At 35.2% G+C, this 20364-nt stretch overlaps 2 protein-coding genes across 3 annotated transcripts; both read left to right on the top strand.

Annotated features, from left to right (window-relative positions):
* The first annotated feature begins 740 nt into the window (after positions 1-740).
* LOC141717491 (zinc finger BED domain-containing protein DAYSLEEPER-like) lies at positions 741-5128 on the top strand. 2 transcript variants are annotated; one of them, XR_012573678.1, is made up of 4 exons: positions 741-868; positions 2396-4438; positions 4741-4835; positions 4945-5128. XR_012573678.1 is itself a non-coding variant. In XM_074519592.1 (2 exons), exon 2 carries the CDS (start codon positions 2600-2602, stop codon positions 4352-4354), a length of 1755 nt encoding a protein of 584 aa, XP_074375693.1. In that variant the 5' UTR covers positions 741-868; positions 2396-2599; the 3' UTR covers positions 4355-4449. The 2 variants fall into 2 exon arrangements, 1 of the variants encoding a protein (XP_074375693.1); XM_074519592.1 differs by lacking the exons at positions 4741-4835; positions 4945-5128 and having other exon boundaries at positions 2396-4449.
* A 2701-nt stretch (positions 5129-7829) lies between these two features.
* On the top strand, positions 7830-20017 carry LOC141717490 (protein REDUCED CHLOROPLAST COVERAGE 3). The gene is made up of 23 exons (XM_074519591.1): positions 7830-8301; positions 8477-8538; positions 8772-8864; positions 8948-9020; positions 10155-10460; positions 11013-11077; positions 11624-11755; positions 12094-12135; positions 12226-12759; positions 12930-13084; positions 13544-14042; positions 14230-14292; positions 14376-14477; positions 14747-15064; positions 15155-15247; positions 15423-15524; positions 15615-15719; positions 16108-16241; positions 16435-16618; positions 16714-16845; positions 17151-17263; positions 17371-17449; positions 17912-20017. The coding sequence occupies exons 1-23, from the start codon at positions 8232-8234 to the stop codon at positions 19652-19654; spliced, it is 5199 nt and encodes a 1732-aa protein (XP_074375692.1). The 5' UTR covers positions 7830-8231; the 3' UTR covers positions 19655-20017.
* Positions 20018-20364: the final 347 nt, after the last annotated feature.

The raw sequence follows: 20364 nt of genomic DNA, 5'->3' as shown, positions 1-20364 counted from the left end.
ATGTTTATCCCTATAATGGATTGGGCCTCATCCCGTCTAACATGGATTGCCCAGTTAGGGGGGTCGAAGGACGTCACCCCTTTGTAGGTCATAGGTCTCAAAACCCATTACTTAGTTTCCGTTTTCCATGTTTCTAGGTTGATATTGACTCCGATGTTCTCGAGCCAATGACTTTAGTTCCATACTTCGAAAAGGTAACTGGGATTGAGAGACCCATAATGAATCTACTCAAAGGCGGTGGCTCCGATCTATTAGGGCATCATAAAGGTGAGTCAAGACCCACCTAGTTTACTTGTTTCCCAAGAATTACGTTTGACTTGATCCCCTATAAATAGGTACGTAGGAATATTGTACGGGAGGAAGCAACTATTGCGAAATATAGAGAATTCGACATTCGCTCTTTAAACAGTAAAAAATCAGTGATCAATACCGAGATATCTCAACAACAATTTCCGATTCATTATATTAAAAACCTCCAATAATAGATATTTACCCTATATTTTGCGGGAAATTTAAGTACTTCAAGTGACGCCTAATGAGTTAGATTTATTTATTTTAATATTATTCAACCATTATGCAACCAAATCCGAGGTTATATATCGTTGCTTATATATCCTTGCTTATATATCCTTGCTTACGCTCAATGGCCCAGGTAAAATTTATTTAAATTTTATTATTATTAATTTACCATTTTAATTAATTTAAATGATGACAATAATGTGAAATGAATAGTAGGATTTTTCTAGTCTCATCAGCTCAAATGTCAACACAAGGGTTTATAATAAACCTTGCTATTTATAAAACATTCAAAACCCTAAACCCCCAAACCCTTTAGCTGCTGCCTCCTCATCTCTTTCGCTCCTTCATTGTAAGTTTTCTTTAAAACCCTTCTCTCATTATTATTTGCTTATTGTTTCTTCATTTCTTGTATTTGTAAATGCTCTGTTTATTATCATTTCAATGTTTTATTATCTTATATGATGCAATTTGTTATGTTTGGATTAATGTGATTAAGATTGATAATGGGTCATCTTGTATTTGGATTATGTAAGAACTAAGAACTAAGAACCCCTCTACTGTGATGTCCTTGGAACCCGAAAAGTTACATTTTAGAAAGAGTATCTGTATATTAATACTCGTTATCACATGGGACCAAGACTTTTTATGAGGTTATGATTATGGCTCTCGAGATGATTAAATTTAAAGGGTTTTAATGTGATTGTTAATCTTGAAATTGAAAATGGACGAGAGTCATGCAAAATGCAAATTTTTTGTTTTTGTGTAGTTAGAGATAGGTAGTATGTGATTCATTAAGTCTCTCTGCAAATGTTGTAAGGTTTTGGGAGAGTTTGTTGTATAATGTAGTACTGAAACTCACATGTTCTTGAATAATAAAAATTAAAATTTTGGACTTTAAGACTCATTCTTGGGAGTTGAGAAATGGGGTTTTGAGTCAGGGAGGTTTTAAAGATATGTTATAATTTTAAGCAATTTTAAGCCCGCCTACCGACATGTTAAGATTTCGTAAGAGTTACGTTACCTTTAATAGTTATGATATTTCCCAATTAATTTTAGAAGATATGAGAAGATATTACAACGGCCTTTTGTGCGGATGCATTTTGTACTATACAAGTAGAACTTGGTAAATGAATATTCCATAAACGAATAACCTTGTCAAATGAATAATACTTTTTGGACCCAACATAATTGATACCGTGTATTTTTAAGCTTAATAAATGAATAATCTCGCTAAATGAACAAAATTTTTCGATCCCGAGTGTATTCATTTATCGAGGTTTAACTGTATGACTAAGATTTAGTAAAGCTATAGATTGTAGCATTCAGTCCCAGTACGTTCTGGCGCTTTGTTTATGATTTTTTCAATGTTTTGCATAATTCTTTGTACTACAATTTGTTGTGTGGGTTCTCTTATTATATGATTATATTTGAGAAACCTTTTTGCTACGAAAAATTATTTGAGGGGTTGGAAAAACCACTTTCATCATAGTTTAGATATCCTGCCTTGAAGGTGGTGATCAAATCCCAGAACTGTCAAACTTTGTTCATGGTCAGAATCAGATGAGCATGTTGTTCAGGCTTTAATTCATGGTTGTTTGTTAATTGCACGTGAACAAATCTTTTGGTGGATACAGAACCAACTCTTTGATCTTTATTCTCTATACCTCGAAGGGATATGTTTTTTATTCTAGGTTGGAGATACCCTGCTGAACACCTAATAGAAAGTATGTTTGAGAACCATAAATTGCAAACATATACTAGTGGGAATAAGATTCGGAAAGATGGCGCTTATTCTTGTTACCTTTCAGTTGTAAATTATACTTAATAACTTATTGTATATAGCTTTATTTATTCATGTCATGCACTCTTACTGCAGTTTATTCCCTGTTTGATATGGCTATGCAAACCTGATAATGTTGAGTAACAAGCCTAAGAGAAAGAAGTCTACAGTTTGGAAATACTTTTTGGTTGCAAAATTGGTTGATTCTACATGGAATTACTATAACTGGTGCAAAAAAATCATTTGTACATTAGTTGCTTGAAGTTAGCAGGAACCTGTCATCCAGAAAGAAAATATAATATGGGTGTCTGCTCGGTTGGTTGTCTCAATAATGAGGATTTAAATAAGTTAACCCCGTATACACCTTTAAAGACTGATAAGACTGCAGTTGGTACTATACCTCCCAGAAAACGCTACAGAAGCATCTTAGGAACATCTATTCCCTTTGACCAGGACACTTCCAGTCATTCGATAGCCAAGATGATCATCCTGCACGAGTATCCGCTTAATATTGTGGAACATCAGGGCTTTCTTGATTTTGTACGGTTTCTTCATCCTAAGGTACAAACAGATGTCAACAGTGTTCAAGAGGAATGTGTCAACATTTATCTTAGGGAGAAGCAGGATCTTAAAAATAACCTTGGGGAAATTATAGGGCATGTAAATCTTACTCTGGAATTGTGGGAATCAGATCAAGGCCTGTGCTATTTACTACTAACAGGCTATTTTGTCGACAATGCTTGGAAATTGCAAAAGCGGATCCTTAATGTTGTTATGCTACCGTTCCCTGATACAGAAGTCACATTCAGTCACGCTGTTAATGATTGCTTAGCCAACTGGGGCTTGGAACAGAAGATTTTCACTTTAACTCTTGATCAATCTTTTGCGAATGAAGCAGCTCGAAAAAATCTTAGAGGTCTACTCTCAGTTATGAACCCCCAAGTTCTCAAGGGTCAACTAGTACTAGGGGACTGTTATACTCGTGTCTTGCGCTGTCTTGTGAAGGATGCTTTAGCGTCAATCGGAGATATCATTAAGAAAGTTCGTGACAGTGTAAAATATGTAAAAGCATATAGAGGCAATGAAGATTATTTCAATGAACTGAAGCAGAAGCTTCAAAACCCTAGCTCAAAGACCCTTACAATTGATGATCAGACAAAATGGGATACTACTTACCACATGCTAGCGGCCGCATCTGAACTGAAAGAAGTATTTTCTTGTTTAAGTGCATCTGATCCAAATTATAATGAAATGCTGACAATTGAAGAGTGGAGAAAGGTGGATATTCTCTGCATTTACTTGAAGCTTTTCTTTGATGCAGCTAACATACTTCTTGATCCAACTCACCAAACTACCAATTTATTGTACCATGAAGTGTCAAACATTCAACTAGAATTGGCACGTGCTGCTATGAGCCAGGATACTTTTACCAGCAGCCTGACTAAACCATTGCAGGAAAAGTTTAATAAATATTGGAACTCTTGCATCCTAGTTCTCGCGGTTGCTGTGATTATGGATCCAAGATTCAAGATGAAACTTGTCGAGTTCAACTTCTCTAAGATATATGGCGAGGATGCTGAAACCTGGATCAAGGTTGTTGATGAGGGTGTTCATGAACTTTTTGTTGAATATATTGTGTTATCGCTACCTCCACCAACTTTTGTTGTAGAAGACAACAAAGGTGTGAAAAAAGAGATGAGTCCAGAAGATGAGAATTCTGATAGTGATGATTTTTTGGATTTTGAAGTCTATATATCTGAGATAGCTGGAAGCCAAAATATGAAATCAGAATTAGATCAGTATTTGGAAGAACCTCTTTTGCCTAGAACACAAAAGTTTGATGTTTTGAGTTGGTGGAAACTAGAAGCACAGAAGTACCCAACTCTCTCTAGAATGGCATGCGATATATTATGCATCCCAGTTTCAACAGTCGCTCCAGAGTCTGTGTTCGACACTGTAACTAAGAAAATGGATAGCTACCGATGTTCACTAAAGCCCTCAACTGTCGAGGCACTTATTTGTGCCAAAGATTGGCTTCAGTTTGGATCCTCATGATTATTGAACCCAAGTTTTGAAATGTACTTGTAAGAATATTACTGCTTTCATCATGGGAAAAGATATACAACCTGTTTGACATTGGTACTCTTTAATTTCTTTTCCTTGATGTGTTTATTTTTCTTCTGTCAATCATTTCATATGCGGTTGGCTTTAATTGATAGGTGCCAGTGGTGATTTTCTTTTATTTGATTACCTTTTATACCTCCTATGTTTGCACCTCTGCCCAACGTATTGGTAGATACAGTAAGATAATTATTTGCTAATATGAGAACTAGACACACTGGGTGCATGGTTGATCTGTTTGATCGAGCCAGGCATAACAAGGAAGCATATGAGGTGATTAATAATATGCTGATAAAGTTGAATTATGTTATTCTGTGCAGTCCATGCGATTTGCAATCGGTTGGAGAAAGTGTCTGGTTAGAAATATTACGAAGAACAAAGTAATTGAGAAACCCCAGGTCGCAGTTCAATAGAGGTAAATGGTATTGTCCTCGAGTTTTTTTAACAGGAGATGATACTTGCAGGTTTTACACCTGATTCTTCAAGGTTTTTTTTGTGTACTTAGTTTGACCTTGTTTGTATAGGATGGTGACTGTGCAGATTTGGTTCTGGGAATAAACTGTGAAGCAAGACTTGTATCACAGTAGCACACACAAAATCAGGTCAGAGAATGTGTAAAATGCCTTTAAAGTACAACCAAAAATTCTAAATGTAACATAAGCTTTGAACAAGGACACTGCACATAGGAATCTTATACTCATATTTATGCCCCAATATTAAATATTGTTGTAGAAATGCAATAATTAGGCACAACACGAAATTTATGATAAAATTGCAATCCCATATGCTTCACGAGTTCACGTACTAATAGTGCAATTCTGTTTGTCCTAACAAGACTAACAACAAAACACAACGTCCACTTTTGAATCTCATTGTCTTGCCAAACAGTTGAGTTGTGTTTTCTCTTCATCTATCTGGTCCTTCTGGTAACATAAAGACACTTCATCTTACATCTTTGCCTATCTCAGCCAAGAAGTTTGTTATGCCAGGAAATCTTGTTTAATTTTCCGAAAAATCTCTAATCATGTATCACATTTCGGATTTTAAATCTCGATCTGTCTCGAGACATTTCTCATCAAATCATTTTTATGAACACATTCAAATCTCGGAATGTCTATTGACTAAAACGAGATTATTGATAACAACTTTCTAAATTTTTGCGTTCTGCACAATCTTAAGAGAATTATTTGCCTGATAAAACACATATTTTGGGTTTTAGGTAGGGCTGACCCTAAAAATCGTGAAACCTTAGTCAAAATCAGTTTACGAGGCCTTAACACGTATTTAACACGTATATCACGCAATTTTATATATATATTTACTTAAAGAGTTGAAAATTTTGGGACACTCAGTATAGGGGTCCTAGGCGCTAGCGTGACCACCGCTGGTCTCAGGAAAAGATAATCAACGTAGTCAGTTGATATTAATTCAATAAATGTAGACTGGTATAGTGATGAACATAAATTAAAGTCAGAATCTGGTGACTATGGCCGAGTATATTTGTTCATAAACACATGTTTTTGATGAAGTAGAGTTGCAAATCTTAGACCAACTTACAACTGCTCAAAGACTACTTTTGAATAATTATATCTGGGGACAAGTAGTCAAATTTTTTAATAAGTTTTAGAGTGAACTGCAGCAAGATGCAGAAAAAATGTTATTCAAAATTATTTGTGCTATAATTTATAGATAATTATGTTCCTTAATAATATACAAAATTTAGAAGTGTTACTAACAATAATATAGTGACAATCTATAATTAACCTTCTATAAACTAACAACCTCAATATTTAGACAATTTTATTAATTAATTAAATTTAAAAATTAAAACATATTAAACTAGGAATAATTTTGACACTCCTCTTTTTTTTTTTTTTTTAAAAAAAGATGAGTTTCACCATTTTATTGGTTCCTTCCTCATAATAAATGTACTCCCTCCGTCCCTCCCATTTGTTTACACTTTCCTTTTTGGGATGTCCCTTCCAATTGTTTACATTTCAAAATTTTCCAAAAATAGTAAAGTTTTTATAATTTTTAAATTAACTACATCCACTACTTTCCTCCACTATACCCACTTTATACATATAATATTAATCGGTCCCACTACTTTACTCACTTTTTCAACTTTTTTCCACTACTTTATCATTTTTTTTAAACTCCGCGCCCCACCCAAATGTAAACATTTGGGAGGGACGGAGGGAGTAATAAATAACATGTGTGATAGGCCGGCCCTAAAGTTTATGGGGCATAGACGAAATCAAAATTTTGGGCCCCTAACATTCATGTATGTGACATATTTAGAAAATTTATGAAAAATATTTCAAAATATTGGGATAGTGAGTAATGGAGGTCATATTCGCAAGTTATCTATAGTTACTGTATGCCACATTCGTGGTGTTAACGGTTAACATATATTTCACCAAAAAAAATCCGCAATAACTAATTTCGTTATTTATTTTGGAAAATTATTTCGGTAGATGGTAAAATTATTCTTAATTTATCGAGATTTTACCATTAGTGTCTACCTACATTCAAATCGCGTCATGTTGTGTTTAACACCATTAACAAATTAAGCTTAATTATTGTTAAATATCAAATTGTCAACTAAGACAACCATATAAACTAAAGCCCATGAAAATATACGGCTTGCATTGCCTTATAATAAAACAAACAACGCGTCATGCGAAATGCGATTTTCACAACTTTGAGATTCTCACTTTATAAAAAGAGGTACTAATTTAATCATTATCATAAACGATTTCTATATTACGGGTCCCTTAGCACATAATAATTACGAAAAATTATAATTTTAATACATTTTGAATTTTTGATTATTTTTCATTTATAATAATGATGGATCCCACTATATTAAAAAAACTACATCATTCAAAATAATATAAATTTATAAATTTTTGCCTTTATTAATGTGCCCACGGGCACAAATAGAAAACAGTATAATAAAAAACTTAGTACTGTAAATTTGAAAAAAATGATACTTTTTCAATTATTCAAGATTCCAAAATAGGAGTCTCAAAATCACCCACGGGCCAAACAGCTGGTAACTGATTGGTTTTGTCTAATCAAATTGAACGGGGAGATTAAAGCTAAATAGCTCACCTAATGATATTTTTTACATACAAACACATGATAAAACAAAAGGCTCGGCCCAACCCACACCTCATCATAACCATCCACGTGGCATCCAATTAACGGTCCCATTCCTCCCCAATTAACCCCACCAAATTTGTATTTCTCTCCCTGCATGGGCTTGCCTGTCTTCCCCTTAAAAGGGACCTCACATGTTTCATGTCTTGAGAGAGAGAGAGTGAGTGTCACATAGAGAGAGATAGAGAGAGAGAGATTGAGTGTCACATAGAGAGAGATAGAGAGAGAGAGAGAGTGAGTGTCACATAGAGAGAGATAGAGAGAGAGAGTGAGTGTCACAAAGAGAGATAGAGAGAGAGAGATTTGGGAGAGAGATATAAATTTTTAGCAACAAGGAGAGGCCAGGATTTGTCACAAATCTATCAGAAGGTTAACCCCCCAAAACCCTTATCCTATCTTCCTTTACCAAGATTTCCTAACCTATACCTTCTTCTTTTTCATCACTCACTCTCCATATCTACCAAACTCACCTTTTCTTCTCCATTGCATAAACTCTCACACATAACTTATATCTATGCATCATTTCTCTTCTATTCTTTCTCCGAGCTCCTGACCTTCTCGTTTATTTTCTTGTTCTTATTTATTCATTCCGATTGAATATTTTGTTTTCTGAATACCGAAAACACAGAGGAACACAATCAAGATTATGGCCCCAAGGTCCGGGAGGGGGAAAGGGAATAGAAACAAGGCTGAGAAGAAGAAAAAGGAAGAAAAAGGTTAATTTTGCTTGATTATAATCCCTTTTTCCGGTAACCGCCGATTACATACGTTATAACGCTAAATTACAGAAATTTAAATATTTACGACGTATCCGATATTCTTTTCTTATGAATTATTATAAAAAATATCTCTGTTTTTATACAATTAATCATTTTTATTCTTTTCCTGCAGTTGTACCAACTCTTGTTGACATAATTGTTATCACCCCATATGAGACACAAGTCATACTCAAGGTATATATTTTGATCATTTGTATTATACTCTCTCCGTCCGATATTCGATACTGATAATTCGTATTATACTCTCTCCGTCTCGTAATTCCGAATGTGTATTATATTATATATTTCTAAATTTGTTCATGGGATGATATCATTCACAACCTGAGACTTTCAATATTAAATTAATCAAGTGTTAATTATTTAATAAAATTGAATTAATTAATAATTTGGATTCTATAACATTGCAGGGCATCTCCACAGACAAGATACTTGATGTCAAGAAGCTGCTAGCTGTTAATGTTGAAACTTGCCACCTTACAAACTATTCTCTGTCTCATGAGGTGTTTAAGATACTTAATTAACTAGTCTTCTCTTAATTTTTAATTAATTAAATTTAATTAACTTAATTTAACATTTTGAACAGGTGAAAGGGCAAAAACTGAATGAGAAGGTAGATGTGACCTCATTCAAGCCATGTTTGCTAAAGATAGTTGAAGGTATGTGTGTGTACATAAAAATAGTATGTGTGTGAATTTACACACACTAAGTGTGTAAGTGTGTAACTTGATTTGTAGTTATTAGGTACTAACTCCGTCCCTCTCATTTCTTTACAGTTTTTTTCACATGCTCGACACGACACGTATTTTAAGGCAATTATAAAGTATATTTCTGTAATTTATTTTTAAAATTTTCTTTTTTTATATAAAAGTTTAAATATTATATTTTTATTTAAAAGAAAATAAAATTTTTAAAAAAATATGCAACTACGTTTGATAAGAGTATTAAAGTACGTGCCGAGTCCCGTCCCCAATATAAAGAATCGAGGGGATGGAGGGAGTATGTTTGGTGATTACGATGCAAGCTGATTTTGTCCTATTCATTACACAATCATGAAGTAATGAATTTGGCATCTGAATGCTACCAGTACAAAATTACTCCAGTTGTTTAAGTATTTATATCAGCTTAACAACAAAAATAAAGTGAGCTAATTTAACAGTTGTGTAGTATACCAAATGCTAGAATATTCCAAACAAGTCTACCAGATACATTCGGCATCTACTTTGTGACTTTCCACAAATACCCTTCTCTCAACAAATTATTTTACTGTCACATTTTACGCCTATCTTAAGAGGGCATGAAAAATATATTAATGTATTATATTTTACAAAAAATTTGATTTTCATAAATATCAACAAATTATTTACTTTCTGTTTGTCTCTCTCAAAGTTCACATTTTACGGGTTTTTAAGACGATAAAAACTAAATTTATATCTTTCAAATTTTTTGATTTTTATAAGTATATTATTTTTTTAAACAAAAAAATATCTATTTCGAAAACATTAAAATGCGAGAAATATTGTAGAATTAATGATATCTCATAATTTTTTGCGAATTAAAATTTACGTGTATTTTATTCTCGTACAATACTTACATTAGATATATGGTTGGTTGGTTTGTTTATTCTTGTAATTTTATGTGTGGAAGTACAATATTAATATTACACAAGAATTTAATTCTAGCAAATGGCCAAAATTGAACTTACTAATTAATTTCATAAAATTTTTTAATTTACACATTGACAATATCGCCCAATAAAACTCCACTTATTTACAAATCCGCCCTTAATACAGAGAAGTACACGGAGGAACACCAAGCAGTTGCACACGTGCGGAGACTACTCGACGTTGTCGCGTGCACGACACGTTACGACAAGCCCAAGAATGGAAAGCCCAATAGCCCCACAGCCAATGCAGTCGGATCCGGAAAAACCCGAACCCGTGACCCGGTTACAAATGCGGATCCTCCGCCGGCGGATGGGGAATTACCGGCGCCGCCGGCAATTGAGAGCTTAGACATGGCGGCGATTCATCCGATACCGAAATTGTCGGATTTTTATGATTTTTTCTCGTTCTCTCATCTCTCTCCTCCTATAATCAGTGAGTCTCTCTCTCTCTCTCTCTCTGTTTTGTCTTGTATTTTCATTAAAGTTGGAATTTTAAATTTAGCTCTCTCTCTCTGTTTTGTATTTTCATGAAAGTTTGAATTTTAGATATAGCAAAAAAAGTGTTGAATTTTAATTAAAGTTTTATTCTTTTTATAATAATGTGTGGGGATTTATGTTCTAATTTTTTTTTAAATTAATTTTTGTATTGTTTTTTGTTTAAGTTTGAATCTTTTTTTAAATAATGTGGGGGAATTTATGTTCTAAATGTTATTAAATGAGGTTTTGTATTGTTTTTTAAATTATGTGATGAAATTTATGTACAAAAATGTTTTGAAGTGAGTTTTTGTCAGGTAATTTTTTTGAAAAAAAAATATTTTTGGAATAATGTGAGGAAATTTATGTACAAAAAGTTTTTTGTGAGGTGTTTTCTTGTATTATTGTTGAAGTGTGGATCTTTGGTGTGAAGTTGATTGTTTTTAATGAGTAATTGTAGGATATTTATAAGCAAAATGTTGATGTAGTAGTGATTATGTTATGGTTTCAGATTTGAAGAGAGTGGACAAGAAAGATGAACAAAAGAAACCAGATGGGGATTATTTTGAAATGCAGGTCTTTACCTTCTCTTGTGACTTGCCTATACAATTTATCAAGTACATTATACTAAACATACCATGAGTAGTGTACCATTTGAAAGTAGAGTGGTAGAGGGCGAAAATGGATGCAGGCTTTATAGTGTACAAAAAAATTCGTAAAAGTTCGATTCGGGAAAAAATTGGGAAACAAAATATTTGTACAAATATGATTTTTGTTTTATAAAATTTTCAAATATCAGTAAAACAATTGAAGGTTTTTTCTAAAAGTAATTAGAGGATAGGATAGAAGCTGTCAAGCTGCTGTAGTGTAACAAAAATAAAATAAGAAATCCGTTGAAAGAAATAATTATAACTGTACTGCAAGTCTGCAAGTGGCTTTGAGTAACTCATGGTAGCTGGTTTCAGTCCCCACACCAGGGGTGATTTACTTTCATCAATCAGTGTAGCATTTATTACTTTCAATGTATAGACTTCTGTACTTTTGCATGTTTAGAATGGGGTGGTAGCTTGTGCATTATTTTAATTTATGTTACTAAACATATACTGTAAAAAATATTGACAGATTAAGATCTGCAATGGAAAGCTTATCCACGTGGTTGCATCAGTGAACGGGTTCTACACTCTGGGAAAGCAATTTTTGCAGAGCCACTCCCTGGTGGATCTCCTGCAACGGCTCAGCCAAGCTTTTGCTAATGTAAGTACTATACTAATAATGAACTTTCCAGTAATATTTTTTTTGGCGACACCATGTCCTTGCAAACATTCTATCTTTTGCATCGATAATGAGATGATGATTTTTTTTAAATAATGGAAATGTACAAAGAAACTGTTATTGCCATACCTATTCAGGTATGCTGTTATTGCATAATATCTTACTTATACTATAGTTTTCAAGCGAGAGGTTGGTTTTTGAACAGCTTCTTCTTTCTTAAGCTTGTTCACTGATTTAGCTGATTGCTAAAGTTTTCCACATTTCATCTAGTACATTAGTTTTGTACATTGGTTAAGTCATAATGTAAATGATGTTTGCAGGCATATGATTGCTTGATGAAAGCTTTTGTGGAACACAACAAGGTGACATTTTGTTTGCTCAATAAGATTCGGTGATAATTGAATTGATGTTGGTAATGTAAAAAAAATTAAGCTTTTAGCATTTCCTTTCAGTTTGGGAACCTTCCCTATGGTTTTCGCGCCAATACATGGCTATTTCCTCCATCCCTTAGCGATTCTGCATCAAATTTCGTGCCTCTGCCAATGGAAGATGAAAACTGGGGTGGCAATGGAGGGGGCCAGGGAAGACATGGTGAATATGATCATAAACCATGGGCTACAGATTTTGCCATATTGAGGAGTCTGCCTTGCAAAACTGAGGAAGAGAGGGTGGTCCGAGACCGAAAGGCTTTCTTGCTTCATAGTCGGTTTGTCGATTGCTCAATATTTAAAGCTGTCTCAGCCATACGCCAAGCAACAGATTCCAGTATGAATGCAACAGAAAGATCAAAGTTATCACCTGGCTCAATCTTGCATGAGAGTCGTACTGGGGACTTGTCTATAACAGTGAGACGAGATGCTGCAGATGCCAGTACAAAGCTAGAAAGCAACCTGTTTGGCAGGGAATTTACTAGTACATCTGCCAAGGAAGCGGCTCAGATGAGTTTACTGAAAGGGGTAACTGCAGATGAGGGTGTAGTTGTAAATGTAAGTATATTCTGCTTACAAACACATTTTTGGCAACTGTATATTTATAATTTATTTTATTTGTTAACTAAAAAAGTTTTACCAACTGTTTATTGTTCATAATTTTTTTAAACACTGATTTATTGGTACAATTACTTTGAGATAGTGAGTTCATTTATAAATTTTTGCAGGATTCTCTTTCATTGGGTACTGTTGTTGTACGACAATGTGGTTATACAGCTACTGTAAAGGTTGTTGGTGATGTTAAGAAGGATAAGTACAACTCTCAGAACATTGACATTGATGATCAACTTGATGGGGGAGCAAATGCTCTCAATATAAACAGGTATATACATGTTTGTACATGCTATATTTTCTTATATAAGAGCTGGGGTGTAACATCTTTGCAAGTGTTTTTCTTCCTTACAATTATAGCCATGGAAATGGCTTATATGAGTTATACCATAGTTAAGTCACTACTTGTCTGGATTTCAGTAATTTGCATCTATCAACGGAATGGGTTATTAATGAAGCTTGAACTCACATGATTATATCGCTGTCGATAAGAATAAGTGAATAGCAGAAGAACCACTTGTAAATTACATTATAATACATTTACGTCCTTTATCCAGGCATAAGCAGAGATTATGATTCTGAGCAGAGGAAAAGTTTAACTGTTTATGTACCAAGTTATAAACATTAATATTGAACTAAGTAAACAAAGTTCTCTCCGATTTGTGTCTGTTCATCTAATAATTATTTTTATAAACACATATTAAGTAACTTCATTATTAAATTCTTACAGCTTAAGAACTCTTCTTCCAAAGTTAAGCACTGTTGAGACATCTGGTGGGAGCCACTCACCTCATTCCAATGTGTCTGATGTTGAAACTTCAAGATGTCTGGTTCGAAAAGTAATTAAGAACAGCTTGAGCAAATTGGAGGAAGAACCTAAGCAAACTGATAGGTTGATCAGGTGGGAACTTGGTTCTTGTTGGATTCAACATTTACAAAAGCAGGATACAACTACAGATGATACTTCTAAAAGCCCTAAAGATGATAAAGCTGAAGCAGTAGTAAGAGGACTTGGAAAGGAGTTCAAAATGCTGAAAAAGAGGGAAAAAACAGCAGGCAGTGCTGATGATAACGATGAAAATGATTACAGAAACAGCAATTTGGATGCGGAAAACAGTATTGGAGAAGGAAACAACAGTGAGTCTGAAAGTGAGGCTGAATTGAAGAAATTTGTCTCTGAAGAAGCCTTTTTGCATTTAAAAGAAACCGGGACAGGTCTTCATTTAAAGGTATTGTACAATCTGCCAAGTGGCTGATATAATTTGAGATTATTGGGTTGACAATTAAAAAAATAATAAATCAGAAGACATATATAAACCCACCCCCCTCACTCTCTGCTACTTAGATTAGGTTGTTTTACTATCTTTCTACTTAAATCTTCTGGATAAAGAGTGTTCAATCTATCCTTTGAACCAGTCGATGGATGAGCTCTTGAAGATGGCACACGCACATTACGATGAAGTTGCTTTGCCTAAGCTGGTATGATTTACTTAGTGCTGTAATTAGTCAAATTGCCGACTTCGTTCCTGTTCTCAGCCTTCAATTTTACCTACTTGTTTTAGGTAACAGACTTTGGATCACTCGAACTCTCTCCAGTTGATGGACGCACACTAACTGATTTCATGCATCTAAGAGGACTAAAAATGCGCTCTTTAGGTCGTGTGGTGAGAAAAGAATCTCTTAAACTTTTATTTTGTAAAGCTAGCATGTTTTAGCCAAAGTCTATTTTCTTGAGGCTGGTAACTAAATTTGGTCAAGTATAGAATTAAAGATATTTTTATTAGCAAGACAATTAACAGCTGATAAAGCCTTGAGTTCTGGGAAGAAATACAACTTTTTTTTTTTTAATTTTATTAAAATTTATAAGGTTTGTAATCTACTTGCAGCATTAGTGAACTATTAAATTCTGTATCTAATTTTCTGAATGTATCAGGTTGAACTTGCTGATAAGCTCCCTCATATACAATCCTTGTGTATCCATGAAATGGTTACCCGAGCTTTCAAGCATGTACTTAAAGCTGTGATTGCTTCTGTTGACAATGTTGCTGATTTATCTGCGCAAATAGCCTCTTCCCTAAATTTTTTGCTTGGGAGTTGCAAGACAGAAGACAACAATCATAATTCAAGTGAGGATCAGAATATCAAATTACAATGGTTGAGGACATTTTTAGCTGCAAGATTTGGTTACCCAACAAAAGATGAGTTCCAGCAGTTGCGGAAAATATCAATCCTCCGTGGACTTTGTCACAAGGCATCAACTGCCCCTCTTGCTTTCATTGTTCTAGATATTTTTCCACTCTATAAAATATTTAAATTTCTTAAATTTTCTTCTTATATACAGGTTGGATTGGAGTTGGTTCCAAGGGACTATGATATGGAAAGTCAAAACCCCTTCAACAGTTCAGATATTATCAGCATGGTTCCTGTTTGCAAGGTAGAGCTCTCTCTCTCTCTCTCTCTCTATATATATATATATATATATATATATATGTGTGTGTGTGTGTGTGTGTGCACAGTGTCCTACTGTCCTGTATGTAACAGGATTGGTAATCTGTTTGATCTACATGTTGATGTATTCTTTTCGAACTTGATTAAATTGTTTTCAACAGAATGTTGGGTGTTCTTCTGCTGATGGACGGACTCTGTTGGAGTCTTCAAAGATCGCCTTGGATAAGGGGAAGCTAGAAGAAGCAGTTAATTGCGGAACTAAGGTACTAGAGGAATATTCCCTGTTATTATGAAATTACAAATAAAATCAAATAGATCAAAAGTTAATCGGGTTTTCATCACTTGAATTGAAGGCATTGGCGAAGATGATAGCCGTTTGTGGTCCTTATCATAGAACAACTGCAAGTGCATATAGTCTCTTAGCTGTTGTTCTTTACCACACTGGAGATTTTAATCAGGTAAACAATCGTTGTGTGCCATTTTGTTTCACTCTGCAAATAATTTTGCCTCAAACAAATATGATAGTCTACCGAGGTTTTTGGAAAATTATATTTTAAAGGAGCTAAATTGCAATCATATCTTGATCTTGTAGAGTAATTATGTTTCTCTATAGGCATGTTAAAGAGATGCTTGAGCATAATATACGTGCAGTAATCCTGTTGTTATTTCCACTTTTAGCTTACTGGAATCTGGGACGCCATTTTTAATTGTGAATATGCTAATACTTCTAGCCCTATATATAACTTTTATCATCTCTATGTATCAGCTGTGTCTACCCCAAACATGAAACATCTGTGTATTAAGCATCCACTTTGCTCTGTCTTACTTATGCTTCTACTTTTTAAGGCAACAATTTACCAACAAAAGGCTTTGGATATCAATGAGAGAGAACTTGGGCTTGACCATCCAGATACGATGAAGAGCTATGGAGATCTTTCAGTTTTTTATTACCGTCTCCAACACATAGAATTGGCACTGAAGTAAGCTAAACCCATTTCCATTTTCCCCTTCTTGAATATAATTTATATTAGCTATAGCCCTCAGGTTACATTATTTTAGCTCATCAATGGTCTGCATATTTGTTAGTGTAATCAGGAGATGTATAGGTTTCTCCTATATTATTTTATTTATGACTGAATCTTCTTTGCATTATTAATGTATTCTTTGTTGCAGATATGTCAACCGCGCTCTTTATCTTCTTTACTTTACTTGTGGACTGTCACACCCAAACACAGCTGCAACTTATATTAACGTGGCTATGATGGAAGAAGGCATGGGGAATGTTCACGTAGCTCTCAGATACCTGCATGAAGCCCTTAAATGCAACCAAAAATTATTAGGGGCAGATCACATACAGGTCTCCTCTCCCTCTATATACCTAAATATCAATTATCTCGGACATCTACCTACATTTTTAGGTGGTGACAAGTAGTGACATCTTGAATTTGACAGACTGCTGCTAGCTATCATGCCATAGCAATAGCTCTTTCTTTGATGGAAGCATATTCCTTGAGTGTGCAACATGAGCAAACAACACTACAAATTCTTCAAGCCAAACTGGGAGCAGAGGATCTTCGTGCTCAGGTCAGTACAGAACCTTTGAACTTTGAAGTGTTTATATCTTCGTAATGTTTTCTTATAATTGCACTATCAGGCTTCATTTTTAAAATGCATTATTTACAATAACATTTGATTTTCCAAACAGATCTCTTCCCCGTTACTAGATTTTGGTTACATTATACAGATATAAAATTTTGACTAGTAGAATTGTTGTAGAATTAATTTGTCAAGAAGAGCAGTATTAGCATCTCAACTACTGCAAGTTATCTGACTGTATACTTCATATTGCTTAAAAGTAATGTAAAACTGATACAATCTTATGCACACAGGATGCTGCTGCATGGCTAGAGTATTTTGAATCAAAAGCTTTAGAACAGCAAGAAGCTGCACGTAATGGAACACCAAAACCAGACGCATCAATTGCCAGCAAAGGGCACCTTAGGTATTACTTTTTAGTTTCACTCGACTTGTGTACTTTTTATCGGATACACGCATATATGTGCATCCATACAACATAAGCTCTTTTTAATGCAGTTGATTGCTTTGCAGTGTATCTGATCTCCTTGATTTTATAAGTCCAGATCAAGATTCAAAAGGAGGAGATGCACACAGAAAACGACGTGCAAAGGTATTAAATAACCAAATAACTTGTGTGAAGCAGTGACTGTAATATTCTAGTTTCAAAATCTCATAGATATACGATTATTCAATTCAAACTTCACCTGCCATTTTCGCCTACTCCTATTATTGAATATGCCTGCATGGCTGAAACAAAGATGTCATGATCTGTGGGTAAATAACACATGTGTCTTTACTTTTCATCCTAATAATGGGAACTCCGGGATCATCCAAGAGAACAACTTGATTGATCCGACCATCCCATCAGACATCAAAGACAGTATTCCTATTTTAATAGTCTTGTTTATGATAGGTGTGTGTGCATTGCTCTAGGTTCACTTTATGTTGGTTTCAATTTCCAATCAGCAGATTTCCTTTTCTTTGGCTTCTTTCCCACCATAAATGATCAATGTATAATGCGGACTCTGTTAACAAAGAATCAATGCTTAAAACTTGCATCTATTATCTGTAGGTTTGGCCAGTTGGTGATAAATCCCAACAAGTGCAGCATGATGAAAGGAGAAATGACTCTGTGGTTCCTGATGGCATAGAAACTACCAGGACCAATGCAGAATCCAGTATAGTTAAAGATAGCACAGACATGGTTTTTTCACCAGCAGAATCCAGTACAGTGGAAGGTAGGCCAGGCGTGATTGTTTCCAAAGAGCCCAAGGACACTGACATCAGTAAATATGAACCTGTAGTTACAGAAGAAGCTATTCAGGAAGCTAGCTCGGATGAAGGTTGGCAAGAAGCCAATCCAAAAGTTCGTACAGGAAATGGTGCTAGCCGGAAATATGGCCGGGGGCGTCCTGATCTTGCTAAGCTCAAAATAGGGAAGTCTGAGTACTTCAATCCTAGAGATAGTAGCTATAGAAGGGAAGCCATGTTACAAGGGAAAAAGGCGACACCAAGGACAAGTTTGACTGAACCGTCTAAGCAGAGGCAGATGAAGACTCCCAGCTCTAGTGCTGGAGAGGACACGCCTAAACTTCAAGCAACAACTTCGGTTTCAAAAGTTTCAGCGACACAAGTTTCAAAAGTATCACCAATGGCTTCCCCTCTCACTTCTATGGCCTCAAAATCTTTGTCATACAAAGAAGTTGCAGTGGCACCTCCAGGTACGGTTCTTAAGCCTTTATTGGAGAAAGTTGAAGATTTAAACGAGGTAAAAACTGATATTCAGATATGCCTTAGTCCATCTGAGAAATCGAAGGAGAATGGAAGTAAAATCACCTTAGAAGAAGCAATACCAGATGATGAAGTTGCCAAAGAAGTTCATGTTGATGAAACTCCAGGAAGTGAACCTGACCCGGAAGAATCTTCCCAAGAAGATGTAAAGCCAGCATGTGTAGCCGATCAGGACAGTTCTGTAGAAACAAACGGTAGCAAGCTTTCAGCTGCGGCTGAACCATTTAGTCCAGGTGCCTTCCCGTTGACACACCCATTAACCTCGGTCGCTGTTACAAGTGTTTATGATGTCATGGCCAGTCAAGGCATGCTTGCAGAGCCAATTGGATTTCCGCCACTTGCTGCTAGGGTTCCCTGTGGTCCTAGATCACCACTATATTACAGAATGAGCCATTCTATGCGTATGAAACATGGGTTTCTGAAATATCAATTACCCCCAACAGAAAGAAGTGGCTTCGGTTCTCCAGGAATCATGAATCCACATGCACCTGAATTTATTCCTAAGAAAGCTTGGTTAACAAATCCAGTGGTTGAAGATTCAGAAGTTCCATCAGATTCAAATTCAACAATTGATGCAAATGACGAATTGCCTGCAGAAAAGGTCGGGGAAGGAGCGGCTAGTAGAAGTGAAGATGTCAGAACCAAGAAACGCAGCTCAGATGCTGAGAAGGCAGAGCTAGCAAGGCAGATACTACTAAGCTTCATAGTGAAGTCTGTTCAACACAATTCTGATCCTGTTAGTCAACCTCCAGTGACTCAGTCGAGATCTGACTTCACAGAAAATTCATCGGAAGCAGTTGCAAATGATAGCGCAATTATAAAGATTTTCTACGGGAATGAAGGGAACACGAACTTGGGTTCCCAGACCGGAGCAGAAGAACAGCTAAAAACAGTTGACATTGCAAACAAACAAGGAGATGAAGGATTTGTAGTTGTTACAAAACGAAGGAGAAACAGGCAGCATTTCACAAGTGGGGTAAATGGGTTGTACAATCGACAATCCATGTCTGCTTCAGTTCGTTAAAAGGACAGGTAGATTCACCTTTGCAAGCTCTCAAGTAGTTGAACAACGAGAAACTGAGAGTCTTGCTAGAAGTACCAAAAAAGTCGTCTAGCAGACCGCAGAAGGAGAAGGCACCAGCAAAGTACTCAATGGAAAGGCAAGTGTTACATATATCTCCAGTCGATCCATGACATGATCATAATCACTTGACATCATAACTTTTTACCTTGTGAAAATGTTTAAACGAAAATAGTTTGGAGGATTTTCAGCGATTTAATTGTACTGATAAGAAGCCGGCTTAGAATGTTCTTTAATAATATTGCAGAGAAATTTCTCTCCACCAGAGATTTTGTTTGATCAATAAAATTTCAATATGTTCTTGTATTTTATCCTCCTTGCAACATCTTCCTGTTGTTACTCTCTCTGATAAACAATGATAAGAGTACTAGAATAAAGATTGCATTCTTTGTTCATTCAATGTGAATCTTTTCAGGGATAACTTCAACTGCGGCTTGCATGTAATGTAACGCCAGAGAGCTAAGTTAAATACTATCTTCATCCTAAATTAGTTGTGCACTTTGACTTTTAGCGCATTTTAATGTGTCTTGACCGCATGTCTTGATTATTTTTTAATTTTTTTTTTGTGGATAAAAATATAAATCTCAAACTTTTATTCACAAAAAAATTAAAAAATAATTAACGGAAACATACGGTCAATGCAACTTAAATGA

Source organism: Apium graveolens, chromosome 4 (genome assembly GCF_009905375.1).
Source record: "Apium graveolens cultivar Ventura chromosome 4, ASM990537v1, whole genome shotgun sequence".
In the NCBI taxonomy this organism is placed as follows: domain Eukaryota; kingdom Viridiplantae; phylum Streptophyta; class Magnoliopsida; order Apiales; family Apiaceae; genus Apium; species Apium graveolens.
The sequence above is the reverse complement of the archived record's forward strand: the minus strand, read 5'-3'. Positions and strand labels throughout refer to the sequence as shown.